General features: G+C 40.4%; 1 protein-coding gene across 1 annotated transcript in view; it reads right to left on the minus strand.

Annotated features, from left to right (window-relative positions):
- The window catches only part of ERP44 (endoplasmic reticulum protein 44), a 126449-nt gene that overhangs the window by 73089 nt on the left and 25718 nt on the right, over positions 1–27642 (minus strand). The window contains exons 2-4 of the mRNA XM_024193604.3: positions 20774–20846; positions 8824–8863; positions 4114–4229 (exon numbers count right to left, since the gene is read on the minus strand). Of these exons, the coding sequence (XP_024049372.1) occupies positions 4114–4229; positions 8824–8863; positions 20774–20846 (229 nt within the window). The remainder of the gene's footprint in view (positions 1–4113; positions 4230–8823; positions 8864–20773; positions 20847–27642) is intronic.

The raw sequence follows: 27642 nt of genomic DNA on the forward strand, positions 1-27642 counted from the left end.
AAGGTTGCCAAATTAAGCACTCAAGTGTTAGAAAATGCCAGAATTAAGGTTCCTCATGCAATGCATTTTGCCAGTGGCTTACACAACTATTTACTAGACAACAGAAGAATGCTGGGAATCAGGAATCCTGGGCTCCACTCCTGATTCTGGAGTTGAGTGTGTTCTTATGACTACAAACAGCATAAACAACAACATAATTTGCCACAGTCATTCAGAAAGGCAGCGCTGCTTAGCGGATGAGACTTAGGTCTAGTACTCAAATTAAGGGAAAAAAGTAGTGGGGCCATGAACGTCAAGTGGCTGGCTTTAATTTAAACAGTAGTGAGAAGTAAGGGGGTCATAAGACAGAAGTGAGGTAGCCCCTAAAAGTAGTAAGCCCCCCCCCCCATTCTCCCATAATTCAAGCACATAATTCAAGGTCTGTCATGTTAGAGACCAGGGTTTTATTTCTAGCTCTGCCAGAGGTGATCTTGCACAATCTGTAAAATGGGGAGAAGTGATTTGTCTGCCTCCTAAGCGAGGGACATGAGACTGTGGCTCCGTAAGAAGTGCTTGGAAGGAAGAGCACAGAAGTAACACCAGCCTTTGGAAGAGCTGACACAAACTCATGCAATCTTCCTGGCTCCCAACCCAGTCCAACCTCTCAGACCGAAAAGGGCAGTGCTGCTGCTGAGCCATCATCACCACCCAGACCTCCATCCAGACCCTGTAGACCTGTGTCTACCATGCAGCAGGCTCAGCAGAGGCTAGAAAAATGCTCAATGCAGTTAGCATGTTCAGAAATTAAGTAACAAGTCTCTTAACAAGCTTTACTGAATGTTTGCAAATGGCAATTTTCAGAGACTTATAACTCTGCTAAAACTGGGTAAATTTTTTCGGGGATAGGAAAAGGCACTTTTAACCCCAAGACTATATCCTCCGGTTAAATTTCAAACCTCTACTGCTAAATATGGAGGTGCAAAAGTTCAAAAAGCAGTTGAAAAAAAGTTATGAGCAGAACTACTGACTTTTCCCCAATGTCATTCTTGAAAATGGCTCAAAAGTTTCAACCTTAGACAAAGAGTAAACACAGAAAAGTTTCAGCCCTAACATTTAAAATGCAACTAAGTAGAGGCTTATATAAAGTGTTAATGTCACCTTAGCTATAGGCAGCATGAGCTCCACCCTTCAGAGTTTTCCATATCTTGAAAACAAATGTAACATCCAAAATCCTATAAAGTCAATAACTAACATAAAACAAAACAAAAAAACCCAAACAAAAAAGCCCCAAAACAAAACACACACACAAAACTGTCAGCCAGACTGCTTAATAACTTTCCAAAGTTTAGTGAATTTACTTTGACCAGTAATCAGAATATTAATTCAAAAAGAAAAAATATATAGATTTACTTTTATAAATAAGTTGGTTTGACTAGTTCAAGAACTTTTTCTGAGATAATATTAACGTACATTTTGAAAGTGACAGTGAGCCATTGTTACTCTGATACAAAGCAAGTACAATAAGGTAAACAAGTTTCTGATAAACAGGTTAATCAAATGACTGAACTTGCTTTTAAACATTTAGCAGAATAGACATATAATGCAGCTACCAGATAGTAAGGCAGTAGGAAAATTCCAGGAAAGAATATGTGTTTGACAATTTTTTTTTTAAATAATACACCCTCAGAGGAATTACTAACTGAATTATTTACTTGTAAATTTTGTTTTCCAGAGACTAGTACTGATGATAAATCTCAATACTTTGTATTCTGCTCTTGCTTATGACTGCCAGGCGTGTGCCATAGCACAATATAGAATGATATTTAGTGTTTTTTGGGGAAGTGCCAGAAGACCGCAAGGGAGAGTGGTAGGAGGTGGAGAAAGGGTGAAGGGAAATGACAAGAGAGGTTCATCAGTCAACAAGGCATGGGGATAAAACCTAAAATATATTATTCATTTTCTAAGTTCTAGGATTCTAGAAAGGCTGTTCCAGATAGCAGAAGTTTAGCAGGAAAATGTTCTTCTTGCATCAGCAATGGTGTGATTATCTGAAGTAACAAATTAGCCAAGTAAGATAAAGACATACTCCATGAAGTACACTGGAGAATTACATTCTGCCGTTGCTCTGGAAATGCTACAAGCAGCTGTAGCAAATTCTGCAGAATAATTTAAAAAAAAAAATACACACAGGAGGATGACTGCTCAGAGAAATGAGAGATTTCAGCTATTGCATGCCTAATTTAATTTGTCCATCAAGAATGGTTTATGCTCTGACGTTTACTGCGGTGCCTCAACAGATCCCCTCCACCCTGATGCACAAAGCCAGCTGAATACTTCAAAGCTGCCTATTAGGGAAATAGAGTGTCACAGATCTTTTAAAGTGGAAGACATCGCAGAAAGATTCTGACACTCGGTGGTGCAAAAGATTCTGACACTTGGTGGTGCAAAAATTCAATCCAGAAGTCATTTAAATGTTTTGTGATTATGAATTGGCCTTGTGGATACCTTTGCAGAAAACAACAATTGAGTCTATTTGCCCACTCCTGACAGTTTGAAGAACCATCTTATTTTATATCTCAAACACTGAACTGATATAGTCTGCCCCAAACATATAGTGTTCATACTTGAGACTTCCTTCAAGAACACAACACAGGTGCTTTTAACTGTTGGGACACTATCTATGGGAACAACTAGAATATCCAAAACAAAAAGAGCACAAATAATGGCTTCTCAGTGGAAGATACCGAAGCTTGCGATTTAGGCTTGGTCTACACTAAACCCCCAAATCGAACTAAGGTACGCAACTTCACCTACGTGAATAACGTAGCTGAAGTTCGAAGTACCTTAGTTCGAACTTACCTCGGTCCACACGCGGCAGGCAGGCTCCCCCGTCGACTCCGCGGTACTCCTCTCGTCTAGCTGGAGTACCGCAGTCGACGGTGAGCACTTCCTGGTTCGACTTATCGCGTCCAGACAAGACGCGATAAGTCGAACCCAGAACTTCGATTGCCAGCTGCCGAACTAGCGGCTGGGTGTAGACATACCCTCAGTCATTACTGTTCTTGTAGATTTAGTAAAGAAACTTTACTGCCAAAAGAAAGTCACACACTTCACAAGGAAAAGCTCCAGTTCTAGGAGACCATGAAACAGCACCTTCATGGTCAAAACAGCAAAAAAGGCAATAGTAATTTAAAGTACCAGTGTCAACTATACCTCAGAGATATGAGCACACCTATTCATGTTAACAGGTAAATACTTTTCTATCTAGAGCTACACAACCTAAGAGACTTAAATGCACACAGCATTAAAACATTACTACTACTTTGGATTTTCAGCCCCAGAAAAACAGGATGTACTCTTCCCATGGATAAAAAACTAGTTGCACCCTCAAAAGGTGTTGAGAACTTCCTTAAAAATGCTGGATGCCATTAACGCCTAATGCTGCAGGGAGCACTCAGCACCTCTCAGGTATGTGCTCTAAACTCTACAGGATCAAACCCTAAACTGCTGATGTACCAAGAGGAAGTAGAACATTGCACAGAAAAAATAGCTGTTATTTTGCAATACAAATGAAACAGAATTCCATGGTTGCCCCTTTGTCTTTCACTGGGGAAACAGACATTGCTTACACTTGACCTGTTACTGCTTTTAATTCAGCTTCCTGGTTTGCTATTTACTATTGGAATAAAACCATCTCATCTTCCCATATTTTCAAAAGCAAGACAACCACTTGTTGATGGCAACACCAACAGGGGAGCCATTTTTCATATTGAAAAAGGGAGGGACTCAACCTATGAGCCTTAGCAGAGTATTGTGAAAAACAGCTTACGCAGCGCCACCCCTGTGTAGGTGGGTGGTGGGGGATTTAGCATTGCAGGAATTCTTGGCTGCAGTGCCACTCACAAGATGACAAGAACAGGCTGCTCTAGCTCAGGCAGCTTCCCCAGGGCTATCTAAGTTACAGTGGAGGCCTCACTGCACACTAGCTGCTCTTTAATAGTTTTGCCAATACGTCAGATTGGAATTAATTAGGCTTCATTTATCAGCAAGATGTTACAAAAACTCTTCTTTCCTTAATAGACATTTTAAAATAAAACAACAGAACTAAATTAGGATTTACTTTGAGTTACTTACAGTGCTGATCACAGTCTACTCTGGCAAACACTACTTGATTCTTATCTGGATATTCTTCCTTAATGACATTGGAAGCTTCCTCAAAGATAGGATGCAGCATTTGGCTGAAGCGACACCTGTTGACAGTCAAAGACAGCAAATACATTAATATCTTTCAAATATTTTATTTTTATTGGTGACTCAGTGAGAAATTGTGATTTAGTAGAACCTCGATTTTATGAACACCAATCTTCTGACTAACCAGTTATACAAATAATTTTTTCCTGATGGGAAAAAAATATCACATAACTAAACTGATGTCAAAGAACAAATTGACATCCCCTTCACATTTCAATGCCTTGGAAATTGCTTTGCAGTGGTTTGAAGCACAAGAAAGTGATGGATTGTAATGTACTAAAATTTATGCACCATATTTGCTGTAATCTTGAGATGTTCAATTTTATTAACTTCTCAATTTTATAAATTTCTCAATCCTCATTTAAAAGCTCATTAAATAGGAGCTCTCCTGTATTTTAGCACATGCATATGATCTGGTGGCTTTGTGCAAAATGAAAGTATGTATTTGTGTAGGACTCCGTGGGTAGGCCATATGGAAGTCACAGTAACATGTCCACCTATACAAGGAGAAAATAAACTCAAACAACAGAAAATGTTAGTAAAGGGAATATGTACTTGTGATTAACCCAACAAATGATGGAATGACACCATTCACAAAAGACACCTGTAAGATTCAGCTGAAAAACAAACACGCACTAAATGGAAGACAGTTTGAGGAGTGCCAAGCTCTTCTATCTATTTAAGTCCACAGAGAGTAAATTCTATTCAGAAAGTCAAAGATTCCTTCCTTCTCCTCTCTTATATTACCCTAAGTGGAATTAACAAAAAGATTATTTGGGTTTCTCACAACAAGTAATCTGCAGCTAAAATAGTCAACTCATGTAAATAGTGCCACCAGATTCTCATTGGAAATGGTATTGATCACCATACCTATTGCCTTAGATGGCTGAATTTAAAATCTCAAACTAAAAATTTAAGATCATGGTGTGGTAACATGTACCCAGCTAGGGAATTCCATGGTTCATTTCTTGAAGTGATGTCCAATTTTCAAGTGAAGTCTTGGATAGAGAGTCTCTCTCCTGCTTTGGGAAAAAGGGGTGGACGTGATGGAAAAAAGCTATAAAAGCTTTGGCTCTTTGGAGACGTTTTCATTATATTAAAACCTAAAATGGACACCACCAGGGCCGGCTCTAGGATTTTTGCCGCCCAAGGCGCCCAAGCGCCCAATTTTGCCCCCCCCCCCTTTTTTTAATTACCCCCCCCCGGCCCCGCCTCAACTCCGCCCCTTCCCCCCAGGCTCTCAAGTCTAGGAGGGAGGGGGAGAAGCGGCGCCTGCGCCGCGGCCACTCGGAGTCTCCCCCTCCCTCCCAGGTTTGAGAGCCTGGGAGGGAGGGCGAGTAACGGCGCGCGAGCGGCAGCAGCAGTGGAGGTGAGCTAGGGCGGCCAGGGCACATTTTTAGGGGCGGCATTCTGGCGCTGGCCGTGCTGCCCCTAAAATGTGCCGCCCCAAGCACCAGCTTGTTTTGCTGGTGCCTAGAGCCGGCCCTGGACACCACAGTAAGTACAATAAACCCATTACTTACGTTGGCCTTAAATTTAGTTTATCTTCTACTGTCTCCACACTTTCTGTTTTTGTTATGCTGCAGAATTTTGTATTGAAGATGTATATGTGCATTGTAGAAGCTCCCAGAGGCAGCTGGTTAGGGGAAACTGGGCAACTTGTTTCAGATTAGCATGTTAGTGTATTTTTCTACTAAATCAATAAACTGAGAAATACTGAAGTGTTGACATTAAGTGGATATATTTTTCAGAGTTAACATCTCATTCAGATGAACAGGGCAGTTTACCTTCCTAGAGCTATTGTTTTCAGCAACAGTTCATTGGTTTGCGCTGTTCACATTTTTAAGACTATCTTCTAGGGCTAGAAATATTTGTTTTAAAATGAAATCTTAAGGGCTTGTCTACTTGCAAACTTACACCAAAAATAAAACAGATTGAGGCCTTGTCTACACTTAAGAAGGTCTGCCAGTAAAAATATGCCAGTAGAGCTATCGTGGCAACCCCAGCCCCAGCAGAGATGCAGCTTATACTGGCAAGAGTCTTTTGCTGGTAGAGGTTCTTATACCAGTACTCTGAACAGAATAAACTATACTGACAAAAGGACTTTTATGCTGGTATAATTGTGTCTATGCAAGGTTTTTTTGCCAGCATAGCTACATTGGGTAGGGGGCGTGATTTTTCTACATTCCACATTGACAGCTATGCCAGCAAAATTTAAGTATAGATCAAGCCTTAGCTTTTTAATACAAGTTTGTGTTACACCATCCCTTAGGGCTTGACAATACATGAAAATTATTCCTGAATATCCACATGGAGTTATTCCGGAAGAGCTGGTGTGCTTTAATTTACAACTTTCAAGTGCAGACCAGCCCTTAGATGCACGACTACAATTCTTTGCCAAGACAGGAATTTTGTAGCATTGGGGAAAGGGCTCCGATTACAAGTTTAGAAAATAGTCAACGGGAGTGACTTATTTTAGAACTGGGTACAGCGAGATAAATTAGGGATACTAAAGTACATCATAGGAGGGTTTTGTAGATTAATTAATTAGTTGATATTTGCACGGTGCTTTGAAAATAGACAGCATTATTATTGGGGCAACTTGATTGCCTACAGTTCTGGTTCAACAGCTGTACCAATCAAAGAGAGATCACAAAAAAACCAAACACGTATAACACAGCTCTGTATTGAATATATACTAACTCCTGGTCTACATACAAAGTTGCACCTATTTAGCAAAAGGTGTAATTTTAAACCAATTTAGTTAAGCCAGTGCAAGCTTCTGTGTGAATACGCACACTGGTATAAACCCGGTTTATATTGGTTTAGTTTGTGGCGGCAAATTTATAAGCACATGCTAAACCAATATAACCAGTGTTAAACTGATAAGAGGCTTGATCTATACTTAATTTATGTTGGTAGTTACGTTGGTCAGAGGTGTGAAAAAAAACAGATCCCTGACTGACACAGCAATGCCAAAAACTCCTCAATGTAGATGCAGCTATGTCAACGGAAGAGGGCTTCTGTCAGCATAGCTAATGTTCTTCAGAGAGGTGGTTCTCCTACACAGACAAAAAAAGTTCCTTGTCATTGTAGACTGTGCCTACACTAGGAGACGATGCTGAAATAGTTATGCCGCCATACAGGTTCTATAGCATAGATATACCTTAAGTGGGTGCACAGAGGTATTTCTGCTGGTTTAACTAAATTGGTTTTTAAACTGATTTAAATTAAAACTAGTCTAAACATAGAAGTTGCACAAGTCCTAAGAAGATATTAAATAATTTATTTTTATTGGCAAAATAAATAAATATATATATATATATATATATATATATATATATATATATATATATATAAAAATAAAATAAATAAAAGATGGGATCTTAAGTTTTCAAATCCATTTCAAATATAATTTTAATCACTTGAGAGCAGTGGAATGAATTATCAGTAAATAAAATCTGAAAAGGATTTTTTAAAAACTGCTTTTGCTTCCTTCTGAAATACACATGAAGCTTGTCTCTTCCGCTTGATTTTTACCTTAGGAATGCCAAGTCTAATCTTCCTGGAAGACCTCTGATTTCTCAGGATACATATTGTTAGCACTCCAATGTTAACTGAAGGAGCAAGGATGTTTTGAATTTAACACAGATATCTTCTCCCTTAAATGAATATTAGTCACTGGAGCTAGAGAGACATCTTGTCTCACAAAATTTCAGAAAATAATGTACCTACTATAGTTACAAATAACTCTTAAAATTTAAAGCAGTAACAGAAAAAGTAATTTCTTTTTCCAGTATGATAATTTTCTATATTTAACATCACTTTTCAGATTGTTGGTTTCACCGAAGTCAGTAAATTTCTCCAATTCCGAAAAAAAACCTTTATAAATATCAAGAATGGAGCAGAAGAACCTTTTAATTTTATTCTTTAAAGAGATATTTTAAAAAAAATCAACATATAGTATTTAAGGGAGCTCTATCAGAAACGAGATTTTCTTGTAATTAGTTAATCAGAAAAATACTAAACATATTAATTTGAATAAGTGTTTTAAAAGTTTAACCAGTCTACCCAAAAATGCTTTCCCTTCTCAACTGCTCAAGTTTCAGCCTCTTGACTCTTGTGATGTCATAATAACACTAATTTTCTACTTTGATAATCTTCCAGAGTAGACAAGACTTGATTTTCTAATGCAACTCTCTGATGCCTTTTTTGTTGTTGTTGTTGGGGATGGGGGAGGAGAAAGAGAAATAATATCTTTTATACTATCATTCATTAGAAAAGAGCTCAAAAACTTAAGAGGATTTTCCCCCCTCACAGAACAGTTTTTTGTAGAAGTTATGGCAATATTGATTAAATACTTACTGCCATTCACTATCATTAAACCAAGTTTTTTCCCTGGCAGATGTCCCGATGAAGCACACTATATTGCATACATGTAAAGTATTTTTATATGAAAAACAATGAGAATCGGTTTGAAAAATGACAAGTATTGTATCTTTGATTAGAATGGTAAGACTTGTTATGATAGAACAGGACAATTTCCAACATGCAGAGATTTTAACATGAAGTAGAAAAGCTTTTGACACTTACCAATCAGCATAAAAATTAACTAAAGCAACATCAGCATTGTCTGAAAAAAAACAAACATAAAACAATGTCATGTTGTGATGCAAACATTTGTTGCAACACTTAAATCAGAGACTATCTGGGCCAGAGTATGCACAAGCAACAGGAACAAGAATTTCCAGGTTATGGAGATTACAAACTAGTGGCTATTACAAACTTAGTGAATGGGATGAGTCAACTGAAATACTGCTATAAATGGGTACAGTCTATATGGGAAGAGAAAGGGAAAGGGTGCCATTATGTCAAGTGTATTTACAATGTGAACAAGCTAAATTTAGACAATTAGAATGAAGTTCTTTGCATTCGATACAAAAAATTAAACAACAAATCAATAAGATTTAGCATCTGTGACAGACAAAAGTGAGAAGTTTCTGGACCTCTATCAGGTTGCTCCAAACCAAAGGATATAGTACTTATGAGGGATGTTAAATTACACACAAAGGCACACACATACACACGCAAAATGACAACATTTAACATTTAGGTTGCAATGTTGAGCATTCAAAAAGTTTAGGAAATGCCAGAATTAAGGTTGTCTATGAAACCTTAATTTGGTCCCATTCTGTGTGTTGTGACAAAGTTCCTCCTCTATCTTGGTGGGTCCTGCGCTTATCGGCGGATTTTCTTTCCTCAGAGATTCACCATGTGGGTTGGGGAACAGCCCAGAGACCTTCCCCTCTGGAAGAACCCACAGTCCAGGTCAATTGGTAGGTTTGTGGGGAACCCGGGCCCGCCCTCTACTCCGGGTTCCAGCCCAGGGCCCTGTGGACTGCAGCTGTCTATAGTGCCTCCTGTAACAGCTGCATGACAGCTACAACTCCCTGGGCTACTTCCCCATGGCCTCCTCCAAACACCTTCCTTATTCTCACCACAGGACCTTCCTCCTGGTGTCTGATAACACTTGTGCTCCTCAGTCCTCCAGCAGCACACCCTCTCACTCTCAGCTCCTTGCGCCTCTTGCTCCCAGCTCCTCACACTCGCACCACAAACTGAAGTGAGCTCCTTTTTAAAACCCAGGTGCCCTGATTAGCCTGCCTTAATTGATTCTAGCAGCTTCTTCTTAATTGGCTCCAGGTTTGCTAATTAGCCTGCCTGCCTTAACTGGTTCTAGCAGGTTCCTGATTACTCTAGTGCAGCCCCTGCTCTGGTCACTCAGGGAACAGAAAACTACTCACCCAGTGACCAGTATATTTGCCCTCTACCAGACTCCTGTCCCCACCGGTCTGGGTCTGTCGCAGTGTGCATTACGAAACAATCTTCTATACATGAACATATACTTTTTTCTACAAGCCCCCATCTCATTCAGTGTACAGGAGGGATGATGCTCACTTAATGAGCAGCCGTTCAATATTTTATTTTCTCCTTGTTGTTCGATGTATGGCCCTAAGCCTTATTTACTCCACAATATTCAAATTATGGCCTGAAGTCAGAATTATTAATTTCCTAATGAGCTTTTCTGTTATGCTCATCGCTATGGTATCCGAGTCTTAAAGTAGTTAATGTTTATGAACTCCAAAACTCCCCCGTGAAGTGAAGGGGAGATATCCCCATTCTACAGATGGAAAGGGGGTACAGAGAGATCAAGGTCAAAAGTAACCACAAATTTTGGGTGCCCAGTTTGAGATGCCTACGATTTTATTTTCTGTGGTACTTAGCATTATATAGAACTTTATATGTCCAAAGCACAGCTCCCATTGACTTCAGTTGCAACGTAGTGTGCTCATCTCTTCCGCAAATGAGACTGCAAATAAGACCCCAGGGTCTCAAGTCAGGCACCCAGAAAAAAGAAACACATGATAAGCGATCACCTTTGAAATATGTGGTTTAAGTGATTTCCCCAGCATAACATAGGAACTCTGTGGCTGAGGCAGGGATAGAATCCAGTTGTGCAGGGCAGCATTCAACTGCCTTAACCATGTTATCGTCCTTTCTCTTCCTGCAATCCCATTCTCATTCAGTACACACCTTCCAACTTCTGTAACAAGGAGGCAGGGGCCCTACAGACAAAAGCCTCGATACACAAACCCAATTCATTCCCAGAGAATGGTCCATCCTGTGCACTGAAAGAGCTAGGGTGCTGTATAAAAAATATATTAATTTAATTCTAGACTATCATAATGCATATGTTCCGGGGAGTGACATTAAAGTTGCACAGGCAACCTTTATTCTGGAATTTCCTGAGTGCTCAGCTTTGCTACCAAAATGTTCATTCAATATAGCTGTATGTGTAATCTTCTAGGTTTTTAAAAAAACAAACTGAAGAAAAAACAAAATCCATCATGTGGCATCATACTGACATTCACATGGTTCAGCAGCAGGGTTAATGCTTTTTGATCCACCACACAGACCTCTGCTCCTGGAGCTGATGGAGTACATGATAGTAATAGTACGTTGTCATCCTCTGTGTGAACCAACATTAGAGGGGGATGAAATATTTTGCCAGTGGGTTTCACAGATACTTGCCAACAGCAGAACAGTGAGACTCAGGAATCCCCATTCCAGGTCTGCAAGAGTGTGTGCGCTAGTGGGCCCAGATAATTTTGTCTGTTCTGCTCAAGCTTTACCCCTACGGTGCTGTCCCCTCCAGTCTGTCGCTGGCCCAGTTCTGTCTCTTCCCACCAATGGCTCCTCATCCGAGTCTTTTTACCCAGGCAGTCCTAGACTCCCCTGAGTACCAGTCTCCCCCTCCCCACTTCCAGTGTCTCCCACTTCCAATGTCCTCTCCCCAGCTCCCATTGTTTCTCCCCATGCCACACACAAACTCTCAGGCCAAGTCCCCTTGCCCAGCCAGTTGCAGTTCCCCCATTCCCAGCTCCTCATCCTGTCTCTGTGAATCAACCTGTGCCTGGCTCCCAATCTCTCCTCTGAATCTCCTACACCTCTCCTATTCCCAGTCTCCTTTGCCAATCAATCCCAGCTTCCTCTTCCCCTTCACATCCTGCCCAGTTCCTCATAGGGCTGGAATGAGAATTGCCGTTAACATCATACTACAGAGACAATCTTTTTGCTCAGACACTCATATATGCACAAGAAGGCCTTCCTGGAGGAACTCAAGTCTAGGTTTCACTTGTTTAACATAGCAGTTGAACTATGGACTTTGCACACATCAGTACAGTAAGTTCTATTTGTTGACTTTTTGGATCCAAGATAGTGATAATCACTTCCACTTTGAACCTTTCTGGTCCCAGACAGAGGACTGAATTTTGCAACAGCAGACCTCTTTTGCGAGACAGAGACACTGGAAAGTCCAATGCTAGATTAATCAGACCTAAAAGCCATAGCCTCTTAAGCCAGAAAGAAAGTTATGATCTCTCCTTCTTATCCTTTGTACTGTCCTTGGGAGCAGTGGAAGAGGAGGGAAGACATATAGCAGAGACATTGCCTAGCTTTGCAAGAGGTCATTCACCACCTCATATACTGGGTCCTGACACAGAGAGAGACCACAGTGCACTTTACTGCTGTTTCTAGAGGCAAAGAGGTCAATCATCACCCCCATCAAAATGATTTATAATGGGTGAGGACATTCCTAGGTGGAGATTCCACTTTGCTTAATCTGACTTTTGCCACGTAAATCTTGCTGTTCATCTTCCCTTTAGTAGGCAGTGCACATGGAGATAGAAAATTTTGTTTCACCCAAGACAGGAGAAGTTAATTTTCTCTGGGGTAAGGATGATCATGTTCTTCCTAGTTTATGTAAACTACACCAGACACTTTGACTATCAAAAATGGAACAAATCTTATCTATGGAGGGAACACTGCTCCAAGACCCCATGTGTCCTAGCTAGTGTATGCTGTGCTCCCCATGTGGTACCTATTCCTTGAATTGAACTGGGACCTGAATGAGCCCTCTCCATTATCTCCAACTGGCATCTGACCTAAGGATAGCTCTGCTTGGTTCACTAATGGGTGGACCTGATTCTCTGCACTCACCAGTTGAAGGGATGGAGAATATACAATGGGACCTTGAACTCTGCCAACATATGTGACTGGGTGAAATATATAGTAGACAGCAGAATTACTGGATAGGTCTAATCAGAACTCTGTTTCATTGAAGCATGCCTGCGAATGAGGTTAGCATTCTCAAAAGGCTTCAATCAGAATTGGATTTAGTTTCTGTGACACCACTAGTTTTCTATTATGGCTATCTTCATATTCTGTCAACATTGTTCTGAGATGAGACCTTGTACATGACAGTATTCATCACCATCCCAAGTCTGTGACTGAGTTCCCTGGCACCATGTGTCTGTGTGCATCATGTACCCAAGGTGCTACAGAAAACATATCACACTGTGGAATTGCGTCAAGCTCTCTCTGTGTATAGATCCTTGATCAAGAAAGTTCTCCAGGAAGAGAGAAGTGAATTTCCTTTTGTTCCTGAAAGACAGTATTTAATACTACCATGATCCTAGAAGAGACCCTGGAAATACTTATCAGATCAAATGGTAGTGACTGAAATTAGGAAAAAGAGCTGACATCCATAAGCAAAAACAAAGAATTGTCTGTGTGACAGTAAAATGGAAATGTGAAGTTAAGGCTCTCTCAATACCTTGTTTAGATGGAGTCCTGCGCTGTTTGTTCCCAGTACGCTAAGTATACAAATACAATTTAGAGCAGGCTGTATTGCTTTGACCTAAAGTAGATGATGGATTGTTTCACTCATGTCCTGGCATTTGCATGGGTTGCTTGAGACTAGGAATTGAACAAAGCTGTTCCTGTGTGTGACATTGTGCAGTCTATATGGTTTTATAAAAACATGATCATAAGTGAATATAATGTAACTGGAATATGCTTCATGCAAAAGGTCTCTTGTAAGGTATCATTACAAAGCTTATAATCTACTGAGTGTGATCATCCTATTTGTATAAATGTACCACTCTTGTATCTAAAATTAGAAATATAAAATATAACTCTGAGGGCCTACTGTAATTATGTAAAGTGTGGGCCATTAATGGTGGTTTGGAATCTTGATGACTCCCATTAACCAGGACCATTGTCTGCAGATGGCTGTTTTTTACCTGTGAGTCTTCCTGTATGTGTGTGTGCTGGCAAGTGGGTAATGAAGTCTTGCAGTGACATGTGATCATGTCACCTGAACTGGAATCCATCTTTAACCTTGTGCTTTTCCAGTGAGGGGGGGTGGAAACCCAGAGGGACAAAGGGTTCCAGCCTTATGCAAAAGATATATAAAGGGGTGGAACAGAACAAGGAGAGGGAGGAGCCATCATAAAGAATCCCCTAGCTATCACCTGAGCTGCAACAAGAGCTGTACCAGGGGAAAGAATTTTGCCCAGGCCTGGAAGGTGTCCAGTCTGAGAAAAAACTTACTGAAGCATCTCTGACGGTGAGATTATCTGTATTCAGTTTGATTAGACATAAATTTGCGCATTTTATTTTATTTTGCTTGGTGACTTACTTTGTTCTGTCTGTTACTACTTGGAACCACTTAAATCCTACCTTCTGAATTTAATAAAATCACGTTTTACTTATTAACTCAGAGTATGTATTAATACCTGGGGGAGCAAACAACTGTGCATATCTCTTTGTCAGTGTTATAGAGGGCGAACAATTTATAAGTTTACCCTGTATAAGCTTTATACAGGGTAAAACGGATTTATTTGGGTTTAGACCCAATTGGAAGTTGGGCATCTAAGTGCTATAGACAAGCACATTTCTGTGAGCTGTTTTCAGGTAAACCTGCAGCTTTGGGCAAGTAATTCAGACCCTGGGTCTGTGTTGAAGCAGATGAAAGTGTCTGGCTCAGCAAAACAGGGTGCTAAAGTCCTAAGCTGGCAGGAAAAATAGGAACGGGGTAGTCTTGGCACGTCGGTTGGCAGCTCCCAGGGGGGTTTCTGTAATCCAACCCGTCACACTGTGGTGGTGGTGGTGGTGATTATTTGTACGATCACAGTCCAGTAGCCCTAATCTTGCATAGCTCCACAGAGTACCTTTTCTCGACAGTGTCCAATGACTTCATTTTAACCAAAGCTGTAGGTGGCCATTTACTTCTGTGATGGGGTAGGCTGCCCTTCAGGGCAGTAGGGCCTAATGGTCAGCTCACACCACCACCTGGCATGGCCTTTAAGGATCTGGAAGGTCCAGCAGAGATATACAAGAACTTAAAGGCAGATAGAGAGGAAGTGGTCCCAGGAATAAGTAGTGATTGGGAGAAAGACAGGCACTGTTTCTTTGAGGGCCTGGGACCAAACAACTGGCAGAGTGGACAGGGTGAGGCTCCCTTCTTTCCTAACCAAATCGGGGATCAACTGGGAGAAGGGGACCAGCATAAAGACTGTCTCCTCCCTCAGAATAGGGACATACATCAGCAAGAAAGGCTACCTGTTAAATCCTCCAAGCTAGGGGACTAACTGGAAAGTATGTTCAGCTGAAGGAAGCTCGCATAAGCCTTGCAGCTGGCTTAAACTATAAATCCAGCTCCCAGAGAGAGGTGGGGGAAGGGGAAAAGACTCCTGAATGAAGGAGGGAAATACTGAGTATGCTGAAAGCAAGGGGCCTAGGATACAACCTCACACCAAGAAAGAGAGCTGAGGGGGAACTCCTGTTAGAAGGAGGGAAATATTGACTACTCCAAACCAGAGAGGCTGTGTGAGATATAACTCTAATTCCTGAGAGGGCTGAGGGGAAACTCCTGTTTAAAGGAGAGGGGTACTGACTGTCTTAAGGCAAATAGCAGAGAGGCTGTTAGCAATACAGTCCAGCTGCTGCAGAGAAGAGCTGAGAGCAGCTTTGAGGAAGCACCTTTGTAGCTGGCCCCAGGAGAAGCCTCAAGGAATCACAAAGTCGAGTATAGCAGAGTCTGCAGATTTTGTGAATATGCCGATATGCAAGGTAAAGGTAGGACCAACCAAGGGAAAATGGCCGTGGGATTGAAGGAACAGTACTTAGCCACCTAAACAGGATCCCTGGGCTGGAACCAAGAGATGTGCATAGGTGTTAAGAATAAAAGAAGCCAAGAATGAAAAAGTTCCAGACAGAGGCTGGGAGGCAGTCTTGAAGGCCATTAGATTTTTAATTTCCTATTTTCTGGCCTTTTCTGTTAACTCCAGAAGGGGAATGGACTGAGCAGTGACCTGGCTGGAGGGCTAGGCCACATAAAACAACAGATCATTGTGAAGCCAGAACAGCTAAAGGGAGCATTAGAATCACTGCAGTATTGCACCTGAACATGAGGAGATGATCTGGAGGTGAGTGGCTCAAGCACACTCTCAAACTGAAAAAATCTGGCACCAAACCATGTGTGTGTGTGTGTGTGTCCGTCCAACTCTAGATAGGGCTAGTTGGGAGTCATGCAGATCACTCTGACGGAACTGAGGGCAGCTACAGCCCTCACCTCAGCACCCTGTGCTTATTCTAGCTCTCAACAACAGAAGTATTTTCTCCTGTTGTACTTCAGGGACTGCTCCAATTTGCCACATGATCTATATTCCTTTACACAGTGTCTGGGAGGAGCCAGAATTGTCAATTGACATTTCTGATGACTCAGTTTCAGTTTTCCATAGTTTCCCATTGTATCACTAAGACAGCTGGTAAATCTGCATCAGTATTGCATTTGAAGGACCAAAGTCCCATGAAACAGATATATATCCTCCTATTTTTTTCAGACAGAAGCACTTGGGCCATGGGAGTTTTAGGTTGAGAGGGATCATACTAGCAATACTGTCCACCAACATTAGTACTGCTTGTGAATGCATGTGGAGGGACTTAAGGTGCTAGTGACAGTTTGTTTTTTGCGCTGGGGTTGACGGGGGTTGAGTTGGTGTGATGCCATCTGAAATTTTTCATGACCAAAGGAAAGGGTTGAGGTGATGCCTGTCTGGACTTGGCACCTTTGTTAGGACCTATATATTAAGGAGGGCACTGTGATTTAAAAATCTTCCCCAGTTCAAAATGCTAAGACCCTGACCACCGGGGAAGAGAGCTATTACCATGAGTAGTTATACCAGATTTAATTTGGATTGGTGCATGCTGAGGAAACTCCTGGACTTATAATATGGAGGCTAGGAGGGCTAGAAAGAAAGAAATGGTGGGAAAAGAGGCCCCTTTACTGTTTACTTTTCCTTCAATATCTTGGCTACTTGCCCCTCTCATCACTTCATTGCCAGCTACTTAGGGGGGTTGGAATGGAGTTGGTAGTGAGGCATGGCAATTGCAGCAGAAGCCAGGAACAATAACCTGGACATTAGGGCATGGCAACCCACAGAAGACGGTGGTGACAAGATGTAGCTGTAACTTTTCTATGGCTCTGTAGATGTCCTCCTAAGTATAGTGTCACAGCACTCGATACTCTGCCTAAAAGAATCTGTCCTCAGTGCTTTGTTTGTTTAATTATATTATATAATTTGATTTCCTAATGCTGATTTGGACAGCTGGTCTTCCTCCTTGGGGGAAGAATAATTTCCTATTTTTGGTTATACATGTGCACACCTAGAGAAATCAACATACATCTGTGGCTTGGTCTTTTCTGCAGTGATCTGCCATACTGTACTCTGTGAATGTGAGCAGGGCTATGCTGCTTTATTTCTTCTTATAATTCTGCTTCAGAAAGGGCCTGCAAAAATAGTCTCATAATTAATAAATTAGTCTGATCTTGGTAACTACCATCTGGAAAACTAGATTTTTACCTTTAAAAAAAATAATGGAACAAATACGGAGGGGAAAAAATCACTAACCATTTAAACACAATAGCACTATAGTCAACAAGCAGCACTAGTTTACCAAGAAAAAAACCTTGCGAGACAAACCAGATTGGTTTTAGACAAAATTACAAAGTTACTCCATGAGACAAGGTGGATGAGGTAGTATCTTTTATTGGACTAACTTCCGTTGGTGAGAGATACAACCTTTCAAGCCATGCAGAGCTCTTCTTCAGGTCAGAGTTACTACATGAACAGAACACAAAATAGATTTTAGAAAAGCATTTAAATAGTGTTTTCTTGAAATCTTACTCTCAAAATTAATTAAAATTGGCTTGGATATGAAGACTCAGACTGAAACTGACTGATAGATTAAAAACAAACAAAAAAAAAAGATAAAATACAAGGTATTGAATTTACTCCTGGAGGAATTCTGCACTACTGTGTAATGTAGAATTTGTGCAGAATTAATGTTCTGCACAGAATTTCATTTTCCCCTGCAGAATTGGTGCTGCAGAGTTGCTGGCCACCACTAGGGGTGGCTGGATCCAGCAGAGCCCAGCTCTCCAACTTGCAAATACAGGACACTGCCAGAGAGAAGGGGAGCTGGAGGATTTCAGGCAGCTGCAGTTCCCTGCATGTCCTGAAGGAAGGAAACAGTCTGTAGAAAACTGCATACAAGATCAGGATCCAACATCTGGCTGTTTCTCTCTCTGGCTCTGTGAGGGGGGAGTGGGAGGGAAAGGGGATGCTGGTGTCTGGGCTGGGAGGGCGCCCCACAGATGGACTCTGGGAGGCAGGGAGAGTGGGTGTCTGGGATCGAAGAGGCGGAACTTTCCCCCAAGAAGTGTCCAACAAAAGCATAACAGAGAAACAGGAACGGGCTTGTCACAGGTGTTTCTTTAACTCTCTTCTCCTAAGAGAATCTTTTTTGTTGTCTGTATTGTTACAGACATATTTACTGACTGGTATTTTTAAATAAATCATCAAAATAATTGAAACTGATGTAATGATATTTTCTTTTTTGACAAATAAAATATGCAGAATTTTAAAATATTGTGTTCAGAATTTTTAATTTCTTGGTGCAGAATTCCCCAAGGAGTATGAATTGAAGAGGGTGGGGGGGAAAAAATGTTCATGGGGTACTGAAAAGAAGTGTGAGGTTTGGCCTTATTTAAGATTTTCTCTAATTATTGTTGAGGAGTGTGTCTATGTGGTGTTCAATAGGCTAAAGAACATTCACAGAAGATGTAGGAATTTAAGGTGGTCCAAAGAATCATGAAGTACTTATTGAGAAGGGTAATAGGCTGAAATTAAGAAACCGACTATTTAAAATGTATATCAGGAAAAAATGACGAATGTCCTTGGAAAAGGGCTTCCACCATTTCCATTGTCAGATTACCACTTAAGAAATGTAAAACTAGACTGGCCAATTCACAATCATACAGTTACTATACAAAAGAATCCTGCAGTATCATACAACCTTTTTATTTTACAGTTCTAATTTCTGGTATTAAAAAGCCACTTTACTTTACCTATTTGAAGTGTACAGAAAAATTTAGTCAGGCAAAGCACAGTCACAGTTTACCCTTAGGCAAACTGGGTATTTATTAGGTTCTAGATGAAGAATTTTCAGGCAAGGAACATACATCTGACTGCATAAAGCAAACACAATAAGACAGCAATAACTGATTTGTCAATTTGTCTGTGTATTTCAATTGGGTGAATCACTGTGGTGTCTGGGTACCACTTACAAGAATAAAAGCATAGTTTATCCAAGGAAGACTACTAGGATCTTTGCCGGTTTCAGCTGCTTGATGATCTCTCTCAAACATTTTATTGACAGATTTTTGTTATATAAAATCTTCCTGTGACACCCTGGCACCCCCTTATTCACCACTGTCATATAATTAGGATATGTTTTGCACAAAGTATGCATTGTGAGGTATCATTCTAAAAGTCTTGATCTGCTAGACATTAATATCTCATTGGATTGTATGTGCTATCATCATATGTGAAGCTATGAAGTTTGGCTACATATATGAAACATGTTGTGAGGTTGAAAACACCCACAAGCAGCCTTTCAGGTACAACAGTAAAAAGGTCAAACAATGTTAATGGCTTATTGAGGAAATGCACACAAGCACAAGGATTACCCCAGGAACTGTGTACAATAGAAACCTCTCAGAGATAGCACTACACAATGGGAACTGTTTGACCCAGGTCACAGCAAAAGAGCTTTCCAGCAAGTGGGAAGAAGATAAAAAAGGGGGAAATGACATCATGATGGTACCTCACTCTCCCTACAACAACACACCTAGAAAGACCTGAGGAATAATGACTGAACTGGGGGAAGTGATGGTCCCAGGCTAAAGGGATTTCTATCCTGTATATGAAAACCTGGGAAACCCAAGCTGCAAAGCAAAGCCAGCTTGTGGCTCAAGAATCTGCCAGCCTGTTTATCACTCAGGATGAGAATTTGCTAATTCATATCCAACCTATCTAGTATGTTAAACTCATTTTGCGTTTTTGTTTATTTGCTAGGTAATCTGGTTTGATCTGTTTGCTATGCTTATAATCACTTAAAATCTATCTTTTTATAGATAAACTTATTTTATGTTTTAATCCAAACCAGTGTGTGTTTGACTAAGGTGTCTGGGGGAAATCTCAGCTTGTTTACCACAAGCTGTGCGTGGTCCTCTTCACATTAAGGGAAAGACGGACTGGGTATTAAACCCATATACTGGCCAGATTTGACCAGGGCAGGACGGTACTGCTCTGGGGTCCTATGCTGGGAGACTGGTGGTTAGAGAGCCTGCATGTAACTGCAGCTGGCTGTGTCCGTACTTGTGTGAATGCTGGTGAAAGTGGAAGCTTGGAGTACTCTACAGCTTGTCACAGCAGCACAGTGTGAGAGGGAGCCCAGGCTGGTGGGTCAGAGGGCTGAGTGGTACCCCAGTTCCAGGTGGCACCCCGGGGGGAACCCATCACACTTCCCACATTCTCTAATAATGTATTCATTTCAGACATCAAATTTTCTTAAAATCCTAATTTAAACGACAGCAAGATAATTTTCTAAGTAACCCGTTCAGAGAATCAATTCTGGGCAAAGACACTGACAAAAGTGTAATACTTAACACTTCTATTTATATAGCAATTTTCAAGGCACTGTTCAAATGTTAATCTGACAATAACCCTGTTTTACACACAAGTAAAGAACAGTTGTAGACACATGCAAAGACAAGAAGTTTCAAAGTACTTACTTAAAATGTCATCTATATTTCCACTCTCTAGACTTGTTATTTCACTTCTTGCTGGATTCAAAAGCCAAGATACCTGTAAAAAGAAACAGGTTTTAAATCTATATTTAACATTTATACTGTTTCAACATTGATAAATAATGCATCTCACAGATTTTAAACATCATAGGTTAAAAATGACAATACATAACGTAGCAAAAATTCAAGTAGTTTCAGAAAAAGGCACTACAAATTTGTAAGTAAAGTTTATTTACTGATGTATAAATCCCTCATGCAGTTAAAGTATTATCTGGTTATAATCTATTCAATTTTTCTCCCTATTCTTTCAGTTCTAAATATGTTCAGTAAATATTACAGGTAATTTCTATGTCTTGAAGAAAAAGATCTCTATTCAGAAATTTATATTTTTTAAAACAGAAGACCAGTCCATTTACTCCTAGCAGTGAAATGAAAGCCATGTATTAGCAATCCAACTGTCTTACTCCACAGAGAAAGATTTAGGAATACAGTGTTAGCCCCACCTAAGAGGTTTTCTTTCTTTTTTTTTTTTTTAAGTTGCAGTTGTGCCCAGCTAAACTAGCTATGTTTTCATATCCTCATTTTCTATGGTTCCTCACATCTCTTCAGTCCTTGAATGCAATGGCATTCAATTGTATTAAACATTTATAGAACCTATCACCATGACAGTTAGATGCTTCAAATACAAAATTAAGTTACATATGCTGGACTCAATGTAATTACTATGGCAATACCAAGTTCTATCCATATTTACTTACCATTTGTTTTAAAAAAAGAGTCTAATAGCGTGATTAGCAGTTAAATGTAGAAAAAACATTTCAAGCCAGACAAGATATAATCAATAACAGATGAGGTTTTGGGTATCACATTGCCTTCCATTCTCCACTCTGCAAAGATTAAGATTCCTCTGTGGTGCAGGGAAATCTGGAAGGTAGAGAGGGGGCAAAAGCACCAAAGGAAAACATATGAGTGCTAGACAGTTTCACTTGAAGCTGTGTGAAGAAAACACACTAGCTTATCAATTTCACTTTTTGTGCATAGACTCAGGGGCTGAATGGTCTCCTGCATAGGCCATTCCTAAAGCAGAAATCAGGCAATCACAGAAGGGAAGGTGGCATAAAAGACAAGACACACCACAGCCAAATCTTTACTGACAAAATAGGAGAAATTTTACCACAGGATAACTAACACTCATTAGCTATCCCACTGTAAAATCATAGTGGAGACAAGACACTGTACTTTTACCACAAGGTAAATGGGGCAAGGTCAACCCTAGGGTAGTAGGAGGGACATAAGATTGCTGATCTCACCTAGTTACCTCATTCTGAACTGTACAAGTGCCCTATCTCCATTTAGGACAGTACAGTGAGAAACTACTCTGTGATGGTTATCTTGCTGTTAAAAAAAAAAAAAAAAGCGAGATCTGTGTGTCAATTAAGACAAAGCCTTAAAGGAAGAGGTGGACCAAGAATCCCAAGAAAGGTGGAGAAGGGAAAAAAAACAGAAGCAAAATTACCTCATTTGGGGTGGAGATTGAGTTTATTTTGGCTCACAGTAACAGTACTTGTAATTATTGTACTTGTAGCATAAATGAGACTTGCAGCCCCAAATCTATGTATACTTTTCAAGTGGTATGTGAAGGGATGTTGGCAAGGTCTCCCTTTTCCCCTGTTTGGATTATCTAGCTTTTATTATCAATTCCCATTAAGCATCTAGAATACTGATTTTAGGTTTTCTAGATTCCAGTACCAGCATAATTCAAGTGACAGGTCTCCCCTAGATGTCAGGAACATTGGAATGTCCACTTTAGCACATGTAAATCAGCTTGGAAAACCAAGGTAACATGTAACAGTTAGGCATTATCTGTATCACTCAACCTGGTCATTTTTGATTTTCTAAAAAGCAGTGGTATCTAGGGGAAAGCTTATAGAAAGCAAGATGTCTATTACAGAGACAGTGCATCTACAGTAGCTATTTTTCAGTCCCTCTCTCTGGGGACTGTTGAAGTCTTGGAATTCTATTCTAGTCTATATAGGTTCTGATGACCATGGTATCTGAGGGCCTTCCAGCTATGCATTAAGCGATGTGACTATGCATCTGTCTCATTTGTTGTCTTCTCAGGGAGAGAAGTTTGTGCACCTGGGTGTCTTGATGTGGTAGGGTTTCAGTTTGGGTTTCTTTAAATGTATACATTGCTATATATTTACGTTACAGAAAGCAAGGTCAACAAAATACACCTTGCGCTTGGAGTGGAAGGTGGAGGCTTGTGATGGTCCTTAATTCCTGGAGTTCATTCCACAGTCTCAACCCAGCTCCAGAAAATGTTCTGTTTCCTCCACAGATTAGATTTACCCTTACTGTAGAATTGTGAGATCCCAAAATTCTAAGAGTCTGAAATTATTTTCCTGAAGACTACTGGGTTTTGGGACTACTCTCCTGTGAGTTCTTCCCATTAAGACAAGAACATGGCATCCAGATGTCTTCTTTCCATTTATTCCACTTGTGTAAGACATATGCAACCACAGTGATATTGTCAGATATTACCATGTTGCTCTGGTTTTGTTGGATAGGCTGAAGATTAATTAGGGACAGCTGAACTAACTCCAGTTGCAATAATTTTAGAAGGATGATAAAGAGAAGAGAGGTTTCAGAGTAGCAGCCGTGTTAGTCTGTATCCGCAAAAAGAACAGGAGTACTTGTGGCACCTTAGAGACTAACAAATTTATTAGAGCATAAGCTTTCGTGGGCTACAACCCACTTCTTCGGATGCATCCGAAGAAGTGGGTTGTAGCCCACGAAAGCTTATGCTCTAATAAATTTGTTAGTCTCTAAGGTGCCACAAGTACTCCTGTTCTTTTTAAAGAGAAGAGAGAATCACTGCTTGAAAAATCCTGAAAACCTAAGGAAAACCCCCCAGAAAGTGGGACCTTCTAAGATGTACCACACAGGTCTGCAGAGGAACCTTTGTGACAGGCTTCTGTGTGACTCTCCACCTGCACTGCAGTTTCAGCATGTCAGATCCCCTGACATATCAACTTGAAAGACTCTAATTTCTTAAAGCCACAAATCTGTCGTTAGCATAGTGTTACTGTAGCAGTGGCCACAACTTTTGAAAACAAATTTTATCACCTGCATGTTTATTGTGGTAACCTGGCTTCAGAGTCAAAATATTAGTTTTACATTATCATGGTGTTTAGTAAGATATGTTTACTTTAAATGGGGCAGGAACTCCCTAAGTTTTTATGCTTATATTTGTAAAATACACCTTATCACCAAGTGCATGTACTTAACTGAAAACCAAGTACAGGGTTCAACTGACCAAGATAAGACCATACCCTAATCCAGAAAAACAAAATATAAGCTAGCATTTCCCAATACAAACACCTGAGGCAAACTCTTCAAAGAGAGGAGCCTTAAAGCAAAACTAAAATGTTTGGTCGCTTCCTCCAAGTCTGTTATTGCATCAAGGTTTGGTACAACTATCTGTCTCTATTGAAACAAAGCCCAAAAAAACAGATATTGCAGTGAAGATAGAGTGGCACTTACACACTCATTTCTCATTTTTGTATACCTTTCCCAAAAGCTCCATTAGTCTGAAGCTACTGAAATATTCCATTTCTCACAAAAAGTATAGAAGAATGAAGTCCAATATCTTTATAAAAAGTTGTGATATATCAACATATTGACAAAACAACAGCTGAGGATGCCAAAACCTTCACAATGGATGGATAATAAGGCTAAATGTAAAAAAGGAAGTGTCTATCTTCTCATATGAAACATTATGCCAATCAATATGCAAGGTTTATGTTCAGTTCAGAGGTTTTTAATATATAAACTGCCCAAGGCAAGAAAACATCGCCTTTTGACCCAATAATCCTGCTGTCTCATGAGATGAAAGAAGTTTTTTTTTAAATTACTATTAATATTAAACATGAAGGGAGATACAGTTTCCTTATTTAAATTGCTAAGAAGCTACACAGTTCTGACAAATTTTATCGTGGCTTCTAGTGAAGTCTATGAATGCCACCCTTGGGCAACAAACAAGATTCTTTTGAGGAAATCATCTCTGAATGTCAACTGCATTCTTGTTCAAAAACAGGCATTGAAGGTATGCTTTTAAAAGCATGCTGCTAAACAAAATGTGCCAGAACAAAAATATTTTGGTAATCAGAAAGTAGCTGTACATTTAAAAATATTTATTTAGATTAAGTAATAATAAAAAAGACACCTACAAGACCTCTAGATACCTTGACACTTACTTAATCTTATAATAGTATAATACACACAGAACAAATTAACTCAACTCAGCCAACGAATCCATTACGAAAACCTTTTCACCAACAGAGTTTCATGGAATACACCTTCAATGGTCTCCAAGAACTTTATCATATAAATGGCTATTATGATACTTACTGCTAAGCAAGGGCTATCTTAGGGCTGGTCCACACTACCGGCCTGATTCGGCGGGTAGAGATCGATCTTCTGGGATCGATTTATCGCGTCTCATCAGGACGCGATAGATCGATCCCAGAAGCGCTCCCCCGTCAACTGCGGAACTCCTGCTCGCCGAGAGGAGGAAGCGCTGTCGACAGGGGAGCCTGCCTGCGCCGCGTGGACCCGAAGTAAGTAAATTTAGTTCGATCTAGGAAACGTCGACTTCAGCTACGCTATTCTTGTAGCTGAAGTTGCGTTTCCTAGATCGATCCCCCGCCCCAGTGTGGACCTGCCCTTAGAGTTTCATTGGGTCTATTTATAACCTCATAACTTTCTAAAACGTTCTTCTTTGTAGTTAACTTAAAACTTTGTTTCAACCCAAATGTAATTTTTGGTGGCAAGTCTCAGTGAGATCTGTAGTAAGAGGAGGCCCTGAGATATAAACCTTGGTATCAGAGGCCTGGTATGAGGCCTAAGGCCTGAACTAAAGTAATGGTCAAGACTTTGCTAACATAAAGCAAAGTTAAGCTGTGAGCCAGAGGCAGGCCCTGCTCACAGAAGCTGGCAGGAAAAGGGCTGTGATGTTGCATAAATATATATTCACCTAGCAAAGTTAAAATACAGAACACACTATACTGGAACATTCCACAGATAACATGGAACAGGCCGACCCATCCCAATGACAGGGGCAAAAGGGTAAAATGATGGATAGAGTTGTTTTGATCGAACCAACATGTACAAGGTCAGAGGCGGCACCTTACTACGTAGAGGGGTTGTACCTTGCTGCGTAGAGGGGTTGCACCTCAATACGTCAGGAGTGATGTGTAACTTGTATGTACCTGTGTATAAGAATGTATCCCTGGGGTGGTGTCTTTGTCCGGCCGAGGGGGCAGTGGAAAGTCCCGCCACTGACTGAGCCGGGTCCATTGCCAAGAGGCATCTATTAGTAGTATGCCCGGTAGACTAAGTAATCTACGGGGAACTGCAATTGTGTCCGAGGTCGCAATAAACCCAGTCGACGTGACTTTGCATCTTACTAGACTCTGTGGTTATTGGGGGTTCTCGTCGGGTTTGCTGTGTCAGCTATCTGCAGAGCTGGGACAGCACACAGAGGGAACACACGCACGCAGCCGAGTGATATCAACATAGGAGAAAGCAGAGCACCACACCGGTAGCATCTGACAACAAGATCTGTTCTCCTATTCTTGAGCAACAGAAGAATGGGGGAGGGAGGGACAAAGTCTCTCAGTGTGAAAAGGAGACTTTTTGTACATTTAATACTTAAAAATGGACTGATCTTGAGATAAACATACACTTAAGTAGAACATGGAGTAATCTGGGCTTCTTATTAACAGTTCCTATGTACCTTTTGATGGCAGTTTCCTCCTCTAAAAGGTTCAGTGGAAGAGCAAGCCAAATATGGTCAAAAGGAACAGGAAGTTAGGACACATCTACAATACATTCAAATCAAGGGAACTGCATAAAACACTGAACCAAACTGTAGCATCAGTGGTACTTTGCTTATATTCCATATACAGGCTAAAACCTTGGACATGCCCAATGAACACTACACATTTGAACAGATCTGCTGACTTGGCTGTACCTGGTATAGGTGGGACCTTAGGGTAAATATAATGGAAAAAGACTTAAGATAAAGTTGGATGATCTTAATAAAGGACTTGCCACACTGGATTAGACCATGATCCATCTAGTCCAGGATCCCATCTCTTGCTTCAGAGCAAGGTGCAAAATACTCTGTAGGGGCAGTTACAGAATAATGTCCACAATAGAAAAAATAAATTCCCCTACCTCTGTCATGCAGGGTTTGACTTATGCCCTGAAGCACAAGGGTTTAATATCTGTTCCAACCCCAACTATGCACCTTTTTTTTATCCTAATGTGACAGCAATGTTACTCAATACCCACATTGCATGTCCAAATTAATGAGTTCCATGTTACTACTACTTTACTTTATTCTCTGATTATTAAGTGAATCTTTCCCCCACATTTTACTCTATTAATTGGTGTTTGCACACACTAATTGCTAACTGAACAGAAGAGACAGACCTGGATAGGCAAAATGACCACTTGTCCCTAAATTTCTTATTTTAATTACTTCCTTGGAAAAATACTGAAGTGGTTTAAATGAGTGTGTGAATAAGTCTTAAAAAGCAAGCACTAGACTAGACCTGTGGTATTTCAGGTTTTCTTTCTTTTTTGAAATTCACATCATGAAATAGAGGTCTTCACTTCCAATGTAAACTGCCTGGAGGATATAGGTAATCTATTATTCCCTGGGGCATCATGGTTTCTAATTAGCATTGCATCTGCAAGGCGACTAACAGCAATAGCTTAGTTTATTCTCACTAAACCTTTCATTTACCTTTCTTTCTGCTAAAGGCACATGACCAACTGCCTCT

The sequence above is a fragment of the Terrapene carolina genome, unplaced genomic scaffold (assembly GCF_002925995.2).
Source record: "Terrapene carolina triunguis isolate 2854851 unplaced genomic scaffold, T_m_triunguis-2.0 Scaffold229, whole genome shotgun sequence".
In the NCBI taxonomy this organism is placed as follows: domain Eukaryota; kingdom Metazoa; phylum Chordata; order Testudines; family Emydidae; genus Terrapene; species Terrapene triunguis.